General features: G+C 41.1%; 1 protein-coding gene across 10 annotated transcripts in view; it reads right to left on the bottom strand.

The window, feature by feature from the left end:
* PLCE1 (phospholipase C epsilon 1) overlaps positions 1-15816 on the bottom strand; it is a 320763-nt gene that overhangs the window by 55997 nt on the left and 248950 nt on the right. For 8 of the 10 annotated variants that reach the window (XM_045438272.1, XM_045438271.1, XM_045438263.1 and 5 more), the window contains 8 exons: positions 14653-14770; positions 11791-11947; positions 9121-9243; positions 8899-9035; positions 6022-6260; positions 4407-4468; positions 4158-4323; positions 444-551 (listed from right to left, as the gene is read on the bottom strand). In XM_045438272.1, coding sequence (XP_045294228.1) covers positions 444-551; positions 4158-4323; positions 4407-4468; positions 6022-6260; positions 8899-9035; positions 9121-9243; positions 11791-11947; positions 14653-14770 — 1110 coding nt within the window. The remainder of the gene's footprint in view (positions 1-443; positions 552-4157; positions 4324-4406; positions 4469-6021; positions 6261-8898; positions 9036-9120; positions 9244-11790; positions 11948-14652; positions 14771-15816) is intronic. The other 2 variants (XM_045438269.1, XM_045438270.1) reach the window with 1 other exon arrangement.

Here is a 15816-nt window from a genome sequence, read left to right as displayed (position 1 = left end):
AGGAGCCTAGTCTTCCTGGGTGACCGACCTCCCCAAGTAGAACCAATTTTCATTACTTTGTAATATTATTTAATCATCTCCCAACACATGATGTTGGTCTTTGTCAGCAGGACACCAGGATAAACGACCTTTAATTCCTGTAGCAAGAGAAAAGCTCCTGCCTTTTATATATCATCTTAGGATGTAAAAATTGCAACAATATAATTACAAGGTAACTCATTTCAGGTCCTGGGTATTAAGCTCTGGTTGAGTGAGAACTTAATGGGAATTCTAGATCAATTCCCAGAAAAATGGACATGTGCACATCCCATACAGTTTCGGGAAGTCTACAGACTCGGGACAAGAACCCCAACTTAAGGTGTGATTGGAAGAGTCACTCACAGAAAAGGCGCACAAAGACAGTGACTCCGTGATGGGATTTAGGGATCATTAGGAAGCGTTACCTTGAAGGGGATCTTGGTTGTCAGCGTGTGTCCATGATAGATGATGGGCAACCCGTCGTCTCCATCCCAACAATCCAGCTCTACGCTCCTACAGCCTTGCAGGAGGACCTGTGTGATTAACGAACACATCCAGCCCGCATGAGCAAAGGGACACAGGGCCTCAGATGCAGCCTGGCATGTGCTTCACATTCAGGACTAAAGCAGGAGGGTGTAAGATCTAAAATAAATCCTGCATTTGGGCCAAAAGCCGCAATTCATTAGGAGAGAAAACAGATGATGGTGGAAAGAGTGTTTACCAGAGCTGAATACTATCAGAAGGTAAAATTTGATAGCAAAACCATAGGACTATTTTCCCAGTGACTATGGTCCCTTGAGGGACCTACACACAGTACATCCTGAAATGAGAGAGCCAGGCCAGTGCTGTACCTGGGCAAATATCGGTGGAGATGAAGGGGCTATTGCTGCCGCCCAAAGGAAATGAGGCCACTGATTCTTTAATGACCTGGCTAAACATTTGTACGACTGTAATCAGAATAAAATCCTCTCTGTTTAGACCCAAATTCTGCTATCAGCTAATGCCTTCACTAGGAACACATAGCACGTTAAGACTAGAAGCAAGCCGTCCTCAAGGATTTGCCTTATTGTCTACAGAGGCAAATAATGCACAAACTGCCCTTTTCCATGCCCAGGGCATCATCAGTAACCAATCAACATCCTTGCCCCTTAAGCTTTGGTATGTTTATCTCTCAACCTCGTCAGGAAAGTGCTTCAGGAAACACCCCGATGAATTAGAGGAGATGACACCTATTTGCCATCCCAGATGTAGAGCTGGAAGCAGAGCTCGTGACACGTGCTCAGGTTGCAGCTCTGTAATATTTGCTTGCAGCAGCCTCTTCCTCCGTAGACTCTGTTGTGAACTATCTTAAAAGATGTCCATGTATTGGAAGGGCAAAGTACACCAAGAGGCGGATGTATCTATGAATGGGCCAACTCACTGGTTTAAAACTCCATGTAACTATTTCCATGTGGTAACAATCCAATACTGTAGAGAGTGGCCACTAGAGTTGCTGCAAGAAAACTCAGATTGTGGAATCCCTCATATATTTATATTTTTTATGACGTCTTTGCTAGATTCTTCCATTGCACAGCATGCAGCACCCAATCTTCCCAGGTGACCTATCTCCCAGGTGGAACCGATTCTGCAGCCTAAAAACTCTCAAGGCTGTCAGCTTCTCCCAACACCTAAAGCATCAAGAGGCGTGTTGCTTTGGGTTGAAGATGGCTGTGTCATGTGCCAGCAGGAGCATGAGGCTGCTTCATGTCTGTGGTGAGCCACACTGGGAAGAACGCTCACTGACTGGCAGCAGATGAGATGGTTTTTAGCAGGCAGAGACTAACGGTATTTACCTAAGTCTGCCTGACATTAAGACCACATACGGCTATTGTTGAAAGTGCTGCTATAAACATTGGGGTACAAGTGCCCCTATGCATCAGCACTCCTGTATCCCTTGAGTAAATTCCTAGCCTAAATGTCCATCAACTGATGAATGGATAAAGAAATTGTGGCTTATATACACAATGGAATACTACATGGCAATGACAAAGAATGAAATATGGCCTTTTGTAGCAACGTGGATGGAACTGGAGAGTGTTATGCTAAGTGAAATAAGTCATACAGAGAAAGACAGATACCATATGTTTTCACTCTTATGTGGATCCTGAGAAACTTAACAGAAGTCCATGGGGGAGGGGAAGAAAAAAAAAGAGAGAGAGGTTAGAGAGGGAGAGAGCCAAAGCATAAAAGACTTTTAAAAACTGAGAATAAACTGAGGGTTGATGGGGAGTGGGAGGGTGGGGAGGGTGGGTGATGGTATTGAGGAGGGCACCTGTTGGGATGAGCACTGAGTGTTGTATGGAAACCAATTTGACAATAAATTTCATATTAAAAAAAAAAAAAGACCACATACGGCTAGAAGAAGAAAACCAGGGCTTGAAATTCCAGGTAAGAACAGGGCTTTTTCTCACTTCCAATCTGTCCCGGGGAGTAAGGTGAGGAGATAACTAGGAGGGCTGAGGGAGAGCAGAGTACTGATAAATAAAGGATGAGGAATCTTCACACTAGGTTTAACCACCTCTCTGAGTCTAGTTGAGGGGCTTTCATGCCTCATTCAAAGGCTGTGACAATCTCTACTTGGGGTGTAATGTTAAGGAGTTAGAAAAAAATCTCTTTGAGGTCAATAGGGAAGTGAAGTAGGAATTAAAGTTAGGACACTGGCCCCTGCTCATTCATTTTCCTGGGAGATACACACACACACACACACACACACACACACACACACACACTTCATTTCTTTCCCCTAGAACTGGAACAATAGATTTCAAACTCCTTTTAACCTTGGAATTCTCTGTGCAAATGGAGGGTCATATGTAAAGCACATAAAAAGAACAGGACTTCAGCTGCAGTGGGGGTAGGAGGTGTAGCCTTCCTACTTTGCTGCTTCCTTATCTCAGTGTCTCCAGCTGAGGTCCCTGGACAGAGCACCTACTTTGAAAATCACTACTCTAGGGACACATCTTCATTTCAAAATAAAAGTCCTTAGGGGTGCTCGGGTGGCTCAGTCGGTTAAGTGTCTGACTTTGGCTCAGGTCATGATCTCATGGTTTGCGAGTTCGAGCCCCACATGAGGTTCTCTGCTGTCAGCACAGAGCCCACTTCGGATCCTCTGTCCCCATCTCTCTCTGCCCCTCCCCTGCTTGCGCATGTGCACACACTCTCAAAAATAAACGTTTAAAGTACCTTAGATTTTTAGAGTTTAAAATACATATTCCTTAGTAGATAAGCTTTGGGACAGAATTTGACCCATGCTTGAGGAATAGCTGGACTGATCAGGAGAACGAAGGAAGCTCAGCTCTGCTGGGGTTGTGTGAACAATGACAATTTTCACACTTAAACATCCTCCCCCCACATCTCACCCCCAACCGCACACTTCTATTCCCTGAGCCTAGGTTAGCTTCCTCCTGATGAACTCTTTTTGTAGGAGGTCAGAAAACAGGCAGCATAGATGAGGAAGTTGCAGAAAATATAACAGAGACAACTGACATGCAGATCATTGAGAGTTGGTGTTTAGGTCAAACGGATGTGCTTTTTCTAGTCCAGAGACCCTTCTGAGTTTCCAAGAACATTCCCATGAATTTAAGTGTGTAGGGACAGTGCCCATAGTCTTTGCAGATTTTTGTTCCTTAAGTTGGTTACCATAGGGATGGATTGATTATCTAACAAATTGCAAATGAAAATAAACAATATTTTGGGAATAACTTCATAGAAAGCTGTATTTTCTATTATGCTTTCCTACTACATTGTATTGATTTATTTAGCATTTAGTGAAACGATCAGATAATTTTCCCATGGGAAAATCTAATTATAGTAGGAGTAGGTCAGACTAACTAGGATTTAAAAGCTATGAGTCTCAAACAAATACTTTTTTTTTTTTTGGTGCCTAGAAAAAAGGTTAAGCATAGATATGAGGGAGAAAGAAAACAAAAAGAAATAGACAAAATGACAGCGTGTATAGGCAGTTTTCCCACACATCATGTTTCCTCACATTTCACACATAATAGTTTGTAAGTTCTTCAAAGGAGTCAGAAGTCAGATTTTTTGTGACTTATAGCAATTATAGCAATAATGGAAATCCCATGTCACGTGGAATTCTGTACCTGGCTGTAGAGTTCTACTGAGGACTCTCCTTTGAGCTGGTGGCCTGTGAGGTAGGTATTGTGTGAAGATTCAATGTAATAGTAGGAGAGGGGCAGCTGTAGTTCTTTAATGTTTTCCTGTGACTCATCATTTTTGGAGGCGAAATTATCTTTATCCATCAGAAACCTAGAGGAAACAAATTTTCTTAGGACTGCGTGGGAAAAAATATGTATTCTTAAATGATGGGCAACAGATACTTTAAAGGTTACCTTGCAAATCCTTCAAATGACAGTAGGCCCTGATGACACATACTAACGCTAGGCTCGAACTTCTGCAAGGGACACAAAAAGAGTGTTATTTAGGTAAAGGAAACTAAGGGGAAAAAAACCCACTACGTCATTTTTTAAAGATGTTCTGTTTTCATCAGGAAACATCTAAGCCAAATATTTGAACTAATATAGTTATGTAACGGTAAGAGGTAGTTTTTTAGTCCCAAAGAAAACATTTATTATATGTGCGTTTATTATACAAAGCATATTTATTTAAAAGAAAAAGGGAGAGAGAGGGAAAAGAATACAGTTCATATGAAAACAAATGGTTATCGGCATATCCAGGTGAAAATGGGGATAATAATAGCAGCTTCCGGCAGGGCTGGTGAGAGGTGAAATGAGATGATTCCCAGAGAACACTTAGTACAGTGCTCGTACTCAACAACAGCGTCACGAGCACCCAACCATGTGATCATCATCTTAATGTCGCTAGCATTTCTGGTGATCAACTGCTGAACAGTGAATCCACTGATTCCCCATCGGTTGACAGGGAGGCTGAAAACCTAGACTTGATCTTGCAGCATGTGACGCAGCCATCATGAGTGTGTCACTCCATGTCCTACCACCCTCTAGTGGAAGCCATCATCATATCTTGCCAGGTTACTGTGACAACTTCCCACCTGGTCTCTCTGCTTCCACTCCAATCCCAACACAGCTCATTTTCCAATGGGGCCAGAGTGACCTCTTGAGAACATAAATCAAATTATGTTAGTCCCCTGCTCAAAAATTTCCAACAGCTTCCTAGGTCACACGGACTAAACTCCTCACCACGGCCTAAAATGCCTAGATGATTCAGCCCCTGCCTACCCATCTGGAATCACGTCTACCATTGTGCCTCTGGCTTATGTGGCTCCCACTACATCAGCCTTTTTGTTGTCTCACTCCTGTCTCAGTCTTTGAGCTTGTTCCTGCTGGTCTGGAATGTTCTTTTTGCAGACCTTCACATGGTTTATTGATTCAGGGCTCAGCTCCACTCTCACCTCCTCAGGGTGGCCTGTGCTTACTCCTCTCAGCCTTCTGCATCACTGCATCCCCTTACTCTTCTTGATTTTTTCAGAACCCATGAATACCTAAAAGTACATTCTCTCTGTATTTGTTTATTGTCTGCCTCATCCACTAGGTGAAGGCCAGAATGTGGTCTTATTTACTACTATATTCCCAGGTCCAGGAACAGAGCCATAGTAGGAGCTAATAAATATTCATGAAATGATCAAAGAAGTTGAAAACCTAGTCTACTAATTTTATTACATGCCAGAACAACAAGATGGTATCATGTACTGATTCCTTATAAGAGTCACTGAGAGAAGGCTTGAGATCTATGATACTTATACGTTAAATAAGGACACTTATATATATACGTATATATATATATACGTATATATATATATACGTATATATATACGTATATATATATAAATGTTATTAAATCAAGCCCCTCTGTTTCTGTCCCAGACTAGAAGGCTTTGGAAAGAAGTATAGACACAGTATGTTTAGCAGAAAATAATTAGAATAGTCAGAGGCTCTACCCAGATGTGCATATGAAATGGGTACAAACCTGGATGATGCTGAGGATTTCATCATAAGTGCAGTGTTCTCCTTGGCAGTTCACTAGGAAGTCATTGAGCTGGAGGATGCCAACCCCAAACACGCCCAAGGATGTGCTCTCGACCCCAGTGCCGTTTGTCACGATACTTGCAGCAGCAATGGCATCAGATATCTGCCTCTGGTTGTCTGACAGCTGCTGTTTACTCTTAATGAACAACCCCAAATCCGAGACGTTTCTGGTCAATAAATCTGAAACAGAACCACCCACAGAACATGGACAAGTTAGCCAGAATCTTTCACAAAGTTCATTTTGGAGATAATGGCGTTGTGGAATTGGTAAGCTGCAGAAACTCTTCACTGATCTGTCTAAACAAGCCATCAAACTCCATGCCTACCCCTGGCTTCACATAGTTGAAGGAACAACAAATGAATCAATGAATAAATAAAAGGAACTAAGAGAGAACGAGGTCAATGATCTTGAAAGCCCATGAGCTCAGGGTTTTAGATGAGAACTAAATGTACATGCAGTTGGGGACTTCAGGCTGAATTTGAACTTTGGTTTTTGAGGATAACTGCAGTTTTGCTTTTAGAGACAATGAAGGTGTACCCTTAAAATTACAGTTGTTTTGTACTTCAGGAATGTAATTGTAAGCATTTGTGTGCAGGTTTCAGGGTGGAAATAAGTTTTCAACTGATGTGGAATTGAAACTGATCAAGGAGTACAATTGCTGGATTGTATGCTAAGTTTTGTAAGAAACTGCCAAACTCTTTTCCAAAGTGGCTGTGCCATTTTACCTTTTGACCAGCAATGTTCCACATTGGCACCACATTTATGGCCAGTTATTTTATTTAATTCTTGCCACTTTGGAAGAGAAGCTGGCAGTTCCTAAACACGGGCTTACCCATACGATTTAGCAACTGCGTTCCCAGGCTTTTCCCCAAAGGAGTCGAAAACTTAGGTCCACACAGAAAACATGCACACAGATATTTATGGTAGCTTCATTCATAATTGCTAAAACTTTGAAGCAACCAAGATGTCCCTCAAAAGGTGAATGGATAAACAGTGGTACACCCATGCAGTGGAGTATTATTCAGTGACAAAAAGAAATGAGCTATTGAGCTGTGAAAAAACATCGGGGAACCTTAAATACATACTAAGAGAAAGAAGCCAATCTGAAAAGACTACATACAAACTGTATGATTCCACCTATATGACATTCTGGAAAAGAAAGAACTATGGAGACAGTAAAAAGGGGTTCAGAGGGAAGGTGGGACGAATGAAAAGGTGGGGAACAGGGGATTTTTAAGACATTGAAAGTATTGCGTATGATGCTGTAATGGTAGTTCCATGTGCTTATACTTCTGTCAAAGCCCATAGCATGTACCACACACTGAACACTCAACTGTGCACTTCAGTCGTTAATACCATGTCAATATCAGCTCAACTGTCACATACCACACTAATACAAGATATTAATAATAGGAAAAACAGTGTATGCTGGGGAGGGGAGAGTATGGTTGACCCTTAAACAACATGGGTTTGAACTATGTGGGTCCACGTGTACGCAGAGCTTTTCGACAAACACAGTATAATACTGTAAATGTATTTTCCTTATAATTTTCTTAATAATAATGTCTTTTCTCTAGCTTACTTTATTATAAGAATATAACACATGATACACATACAAAATATGGATTAATCAACTGTTATTGCTATCATTAAGGCTTTTGGTCAAGAGCAGACCATTAAGTTAAGTTTGGGGGAGACAAAGGTTAACCTTTGGATTTTTGACTGCCTGGGGGATCCGCATCCCTAACCCTTGCTTTGCTCCAGGGTGAACTGTATACAGGAACTCTCTGTACTTTACAATCATTTTTCTGTAAGCCTAAAACTGCTCTAAAAAATAATGTCTGTTAATTTTTGGGCGCCTGCGTGACTTAGTCGGTTAAGCGTCTGACCTTGGCTGAGGTCATTATCTCATGGCTTGTGAGTTCAAGCCCCGCATCGAGCTTTGTGCTGACAGCTCGGAGCCTGGAGCCTGCTTCGGATTCTGTGTCTCCCTCTCTCTCTCTGCCCCTCCCCTGCTCACACTCTGTCTCTGTCTCTCAAAAATAAATAAACATAAACAAATTTTTTTTAAAGTTTTTTTTAACAGGTACAACTACTTGACTAATCCATAGTTATGCACATTTTATGACTAAAGTAGAAAAGGTGAATTTTCTTAGCTGAGGACAATGTAAGTTTTTTAAGTAATAAAAAAGCAACTGAAAGAGGGCAGTTTCTCGTTTCTGCTTTTTTGTGTTTCTAGTTGTCAGCAAGAACAGAAGAGAAAAATAGTAGGCTGACAATGCATCAGTGGTGATGACAGAATAGGGTTTTTGATGTGGTTGGTGACGGTGGTAGTGGTGAGTGGGACAGAGGAGGCAGACATCTTGGTTTACCCACTAGGACAAGTGCCCTGGATGTTCAGCAGGAGTGCTCTTCTCGGGTCACTAAAGACTCCTCTTGTCAACGGACAGACACCCTCACCCTGGGGTTGAGCACCGTCGGCCTGCAGGCGGGGAGGATATGGGTGGTGCACCACACACCTAGTGGACGTTGGACACAGGTGGGAGAGGGTTTTCCGTTGTCAGAATGACTGGAAGACTCTATTGATTAAATATCCTGGAATGCATAAACAGACTCAGACCATGATGCATTTCCTTGCTGAAAATGCCGGTAGCACCTACCCCCCCAGACACCTTGAAACAATCCTCAAAGCGTTTCATCATGCCGCAGGGAACAGCACGCCATGTGGAACGGGCCGAGGGTTCATGTGACTGGACCTCTCATCTTCGTTTTTAGATAGAAAGGCCTCAACGGGAAATATAAAACCGTTCCACAAACCTAGGTCAGGCTGAAGATCGCTGGTGTTTTCGTCAATTGTTAGGTTGGTGTAGAGTGGCACCGACTCGGAGCCGGCTCGGTTGCAGGGCACGGCATAGACGTCGAAGAGGTCCTTCAGGTCCTTGCGGCTCCTCACGCTGGGCGGGGAGTGGAAAACACTCACGTTTAGTATTGTTACAAAGATGGGGGGCTGAGGAAGGGCAGGAAGACAGCATGCCGTACCTGAATGATTTGAACAGCTCAACGAATTCAACAAAGCTCATGTTACTGTCTGAAACCATGAAGCTCTGGAAACCTTTCATTCCGCCTTTGATCCGCCCGTGCCAGCTGCTGCTGCTCCAAGCACTGCAACAAAGACATGGCCTTAACAGGCATGGCCACTGTGCCCCAGGGACGTCCTCTGACGGCGCATGAGCAAAGACATGGACCGCAGGCCACTCAGGATTGAGGCTGTTTTCCAGACCCTCTTTTCACTTCTCTCAAAACTAATCTATAGTGTGTCAGAGCAAACACCTCATTCAGTGAAACCATGTCATGTTCACAGCCTACTCAATAGGGCCACGAGGCTAAGGGTAATGTTCCTCTACTAACTAACACAGTTCTTTGGAATCACAGGTCGATGGGGGGAAAAAACTTAAATTCAATGTTTCTGAAGTATTATTTTTTTTTTTCCAAAAGTGCCCCAAATTACTCAAGTATAACCTATGGGAAATTATGCATGTTCTTTCCTATATTCTAAATTATAGAAACACATTGGAGAAGAAAGTCCGTATCAATGTCTTCTCTTTTTCCTTTCTTCACCAGTTATTAGATGAAAACAAGGAAGGACTTTTAATATTAATGGAAAATGTGAGTCACAAAAATATTAAGAATGGAAAGAGGCCAACTCTGCCTAGAATATATCTGCACCTGCCAAGGCTGTATATTCGATATAAAAATACCAGTCACTCGGTCAAAACCTCACTCTAGCTGTTTCACAACATTTTTATTTTCTATACTGGTTCCCTGACAAGATAATTTAAGAAATATTTTGGCTGGTTTTTAGTCAAATAAATAAACAGGATCTTCCGTTTTTTCATTTTTGTTTTTTTTGTGCTTTATTTTATTGTTTTGACTTTTTGAAATGTTTCAAAAATGTAAGTACAGAGAAGATTGTAACGAATAGCCAGTTTATCCTCAATCTTGCTAACAGTGTTTGTTCATAGAAAATTATTTTGCGTTGACATCTGAAGGTCACCTCTATACATGGGCGAAAATTACAAAAGGATAGATTTACAGTCCTTTGTAGGCATGGGTTGTTGATCCCCCGTGGTGTTGGAAACAAGAGGGTGGAGGTTCAGGAAGATGAAAAAGGTTGGATAAGGTGGCTTATCATTTGCCACTGTCTGCAGGAACCTTTAGGAAACTCTGTCCACTGTCTCCCTTTCTAAGGCTCAGCCTTGCCTTCTTGAACAGCATTCGGGGTGATTTTTCTTCCTTGCCTTCTCTTTTCTTTCTGTTGTAGTTTACTCGGTGGGCACTGACTCCTGTCTTCTTGTGGGAGGGCTCTGTGGTCTTGCATCTAGCATATTAGTTCTACCTCTTTGGAAAGATTTTCCTCCCTTACTCTGGCCTTCCCTTTCCTGCTCCTGAGTGATTGAAATAAAGGAGAAGCCACTCAATCTAAGTTCTCTGGCTCTTTTATTTACCCAGGATACTGTACAGGCTGAAATAGCACGTACAGAATTCTGATTCTTTGTAGCTCTTAATTTTGTTACAAACCTAAGCTGACAGAAAAGTTGCAAGAGGGTACAAAGAATTCCCATGTACCTTTGACCCAGTTTCACCGAGTATAGAAATCTGAATGTATAAGGCATAAATTATGTTCATTATTCACATTGTAAAAAATGCTTCCCTTTAAAAGATGATTTACTACATGTAGGGTTCTTATCAGTAGCAAACTTCCTTGAAAGCGTCTGAAAGAGAGAAAGTGTGCGTGTATAATGTTTCCAAAGCCAGTGTCTACACAGATCCATTTCCTCCTCCAATCCCTCTGATAAAGTAAAGAGTGCCTATTTTATCTTGGTTCTGTCTGAACCTCTGAATTTCTTAAACTTTTTGAGGGGTCGAGGGAGATGGTGTGGCATTCTAATTCCTTTGGAAAGCTTTCATGTTAATATTATTTCTTCTGAGAAGGTAGATGTTTCAAATCTGTAATTTACATGGACTTTATAAGTAATTTACTATAATACCAGCTTTAGAATTACACCTAGCATACCCAATTTGCTCTAATACATTCATTTCTACAGACATGTATCTTATGTATGAGATGGTATAAAATATATTTCACCTATCAGCAAAGGGTAAAGTAGCTTCTATTAAAACTTAATTTATTCCTCAGAATAGTGCTATCCAATAGAAGTTTGGCAATGAAACAAGTGTTCTATATCTGCACTGTTCAGTATTGTAGCCACTGGCCACTTGTAGCTATGGAACACCTTTAATGTGCATAGTGTGACTGAGGAACTGAATTTTAAATTTTATTTAATTTTAATATATTTAAAATTGAATTTAAATAGCTATTATTATCCCCCCAGCCCCCACTCCACCGTGGCCAGTGGCTACCATATTCGACAAAGCAACTTTAGAAAATCATAGATCAGGTTTTGTTAGTGCTATGACCTTTGAAGGATTAGTCTGTCTAATAATTAGGAGTAATTATAGTAATATGAGAAGGTAGGAGTGCAAAATCAGGGAAATTGGAAGTATTTAAAAATTGTGGGTTTTTCAGTTTTCAATGTAATTGTTAACTCAAAATTAGAGAGAGGCTTTCCACAGAGCACTGGAAGATGCCCTTTAACATAACTTGAATGATATGAAGGGTCCTTCTGTTTTATCATGTTAAGGCCCCACCTGGACGGGCTCTTGTTTGAAGAAGACAGCACAGGGGAAGACACTGGCCTGTTGGGAGATGATGTCCCGGCAGACAAGTTAGGGGACCCAGCCGTGGTCAAAGAGTGGGCTCTTCTGGAAGGCAGAGTGTTAGGAGGGCTCATGATGGCATTTGCCTCTGTGAGAGAGAAAGACAGAAACGAGACAATGACACCAGTTATCCTTTCCCTAGAGATCAAAGAAAAACCAAAGATGCTTCTGAATGTCTGAGTGAATCAATTTATGCAGGCAATCTCTATACAAGAAACATCAAAATATTCTGATGAATGGACTAACGTGGTGGGTTCTCAACCTTGGCTGTGTATTAGAATCATTTGGGGAACTTAAAAATATAGAGATGTTAGGGTCCCAGCCAGAGGGTGCTGGAATCAGTTTGGCTGGGGTGTGGCCAGGGGCATCCAGATATTTTATTTATTTATTTATTTATTTATTTATTTATTTATTTCCTTTTAATGTTTATTTATTTTTGAGAGACAGAGACAGAGCAGGGGAGGGGCAGAGAGAGGGAGACACAGAATCCAAAACAGGCTCCAGGCTCTGAACTATAAGCACAGAGCCCAAGGTGGGGTTTGAACCCACAAACGGTGAGATCATGACCTGAGCTGAAGTCAGATGCTTGACTGAGCCACCCAGGCACCCCCAGATATTTATTTATTTATTTATTTATTTATTTATTTATTTATTTATTTATTTATTTATTTAATTTATATTATTTTTTAAAATTTAAATCCAAGTTAGTTAACATGTAGTGTAATAATGATTTCAGTAATATAATTTAGTGATTCATCACTTACATATAACACCCAGTGCTCACCCTAACAAGTGTCCTCATTAATGTCTCTCACCCATTTAGCCCATTCCCCCACCAACACCCCTCCAGCAACCCTCGGTTTGTTCTCTGTATTTAAGTCTCTTATGGTTTTCCTACCTCTCTGTTTCTATCTTATTTTTCCTTCCCTTCCCCTATGTTCATCTGTTCTATTTCTTAAATTCCACATGTGAATGAAATCGTATGATATTTGTCTTTCTCTGACTGAATTATTTCACTTAGCATAATACACTCTAGTTCCATTCATGTTGTTGCAATGGCAAGATTTCATTCTTTCTGATTGCCGAGTACTATTCCATTGTGTATATATACCACATCTTGTTTATCCATTCATCAGTTGATAGACATTTAAGCTCTTTCCATACGTTGGCTATTGTCAATAGTGCCATTATAAACATTGGGGTGCATGTGCCCCTTCAAAACAGCACACCTGTATCCTTTGGATAAATACCTAATAGTGCAATTGCTGGGTTGTAGGGTAGTTCTATTTTTAATTTTTTGAGGAACCTCCATATTGTTTTGCAGAGTGACTGCACCAGTTTGCATTCCCACCAGCAGTGCAAAAGGGTTCCTCTTTCTCTGCATCCTCGCCAACATCTGTCGTTACCTGAGTTAATTTTAGCCATTCTGACTGGTGTGAGGTGGTATCTAATTGTGGTTTTGATTTGTATTTCCCTGATGATGAGTGTTATTGAGCATTTTTTCATATCCATCTGGATGTCTTCTTTGGAAAAGTGTCTATTTATGTCTTTTGCCCATTTCTTCACTGGATTATTTGTTTTTGGGGTGTTGAGTTTGATAAGTTCTTTATAGATTTTGGATACTAACCCCTTATCTGCTATGTCATTTGCAAATATATTCTCCCATTTGGTCAGTTGCCTTTTAGTTTTACTGATTATTTCCTCTGCTGTGCAGAAGCCTTTGTCTTGATGAGGTCCCAATATTTTATTTTTGCTTGTGTTTCCTTTGCCTCCAGAGACACATCAAGTAAGAAGTTGCTGCAGCTGAGGTCAAAGAGGTTGTTGCCTGTTTCTCCTCTGGGATTTTGATGGTTTCCTGTCTCACATTTAGGTCTTTCATCCATTTTGAGTTTCTTTTTGTGTATGGTGTAAGAAAGTGGTGCAGGTTCATTTTTCTGCATGTCACTGTCCAGTTTTCCCAGCACCATACTAAAGAGACTGTCTTTTTTCCATTGGATGTTCTTTTCTGCTTTGTCAAAGGTTAGTTGACCATATGTTTGTGGGTCCATTTCTGGGTTCTCTATTCTGTTCCATTGATCTGAGTGTCTTTTTTTTGTGCCGGTACCATACTGTCTTGATGATTACAGCTTTGTGATGTAGCTTGAAGTCTCGGATTGTGATGCCTCCAGATTAGTTTTCTTTTTCAGGATTGCTATGGCTATTCAGGGTCTTTTCTGGTTCCACACAAATTTTAGGAATGTTTGTTCTAGCTCTGTGAAGAATGCTGGTGTTATTTTGATAGGAATTGCACTGAATGTGTAGATTGCTTTGGGTAGTATCAACATCTTAATAGTATTTGTTCTTTCAATCCATGAGCATGAACTGTTTTTCCATTTGTGTGTGTGTATGTGTGTCTTCAATTTCTTTCATAAGCTTTCTTTTCAGTGTATAGATTTTTCACTTCTTTGGTTAGATTTATTCCTAGGTATTTAGTGGTTTGCCCCCAGATGTTAAAAAAAAAAAATCTCAGTCACGGTTGAGAATCAGTGGTCTAATCCTCCACCTTGTATTTTATATATCTCACATCCCCTGTCTATAAGGCCTAGTTAATTAATGATAATCTTCTTTGAAGTACACTGTACTTGCCGAAATACCCCTTGGGTTCCATCATCTAGTTAAATACAAAGGTAAGTATATTTAACAAGACAAAGAGTTTTGTTAAGAATGCACACAAGACTTAAATCATAATTGAAAACCAAATGCATATTTTTCCCTGTAAAATAAAACATCTCTAATGTCCATATGTGGCTTTACCTGATTCTTCTTGTTCATTCATATCTTGAGGGTCAGAACCACTCCGGCTGCGACACTCTCTGTGCATTTTGGCTTTTCGGGTGGCCATCTCATCGTCGGCTGCCTCTCCGCTCTCACCCTGGGAACACACACGTGTCAATACCTCTCATTCTGTGTTTCTCTCCCTCCTGGCACTGCTTTAGCTCAGGTGCGTCCCTATTTTCTGACTGCCTTCAATATCCCTGGCCCCAAACCAGTATAGACCCCTGTGAAGGCTGACCAAGTATTCTCACATTACACTATCCCACTTGTTTTTGCTATATAGCAGCACTCGGTGGTGGAGGGGGAGGGCACGGGGAGGGCTGATAAGAGCAGGCAAAGGACCCCTGGAATCACAGAGACCAAATTATGAAGCAGACAAAGCTCGGCTTAGGCATCAACAGCCTCTAATATGCAAAGAGTGGGACTTTTTCTAGATAACCATGGAGAAAATATATTATTGTGTTATAGTGATAACATATATATAGTATAATATATAATATATAGTGGTAACTAACCAAATATTTTCTGCCATGGTAAAAACCATAAAGCCTACCAACTTTTTTTCTTTTTAAAGCTTTTGGGGAACCTGAAGATTTGTTCCTTTCTGATAGTCATGGCTGTATATCAAGTTTATAAGACCAATACTTCTTTTTTTAAAAAATTTTTAAATGTTTATTTATTTTTGAGACAGAGAGAGACAGAGCATGAGTGAGGGAGTGGCAGAGAGAGAGGGAGACACAGAATGTGAAGCAGGCTCCAGGCTCTGAGCTGTCAGCACAGAGCCTGACGTGGGGCTCGAACTCGTCAACTACGAGATCATGACCTGAGCCGAAGTTGGACGTTCAACCGACTGAGCCACCCAGGTGCCCCCTTCTTCTTCTTTTTTAAAGGTCTATTTATTTATTTTCAGAGAGAGAGAGATAGAGAGAGAGAGAGTGCAGGGGAGGGGTAGAGAGGGAGAGACAGAGAATCCCAAACAGGCTCGGCACCATCAGTGTAGAACCTGATTTGGGGCTCAAATCCACGAACCATGAGATCATGACCTGAGCCAAGATCAAGAGTCAGACACTTAACTGGCTGAGTCACCCAGGTGCCCCCATAAAGCCTACCATCTTAACCACTTTTAAGTCTACAGTAGTGTTA

The sequence above is a fragment of the Leopardus geoffroyi genome, chromosome D2 (genome assembly GCF_018350155.1).
Source record: "Leopardus geoffroyi isolate Oge1 chromosome D2, O.geoffroyi_Oge1_pat1.0, whole genome shotgun sequence".
Lineage (NCBI taxonomy): Eukaryota > Metazoa > Chordata > Mammalia > Carnivora > Felidae > Leopardus > Leopardus geoffroyi.
Note: the sequence above shows the minus strand (reverse complement) of the source record. Positions and strands in the feature narration are given on the sequence as shown.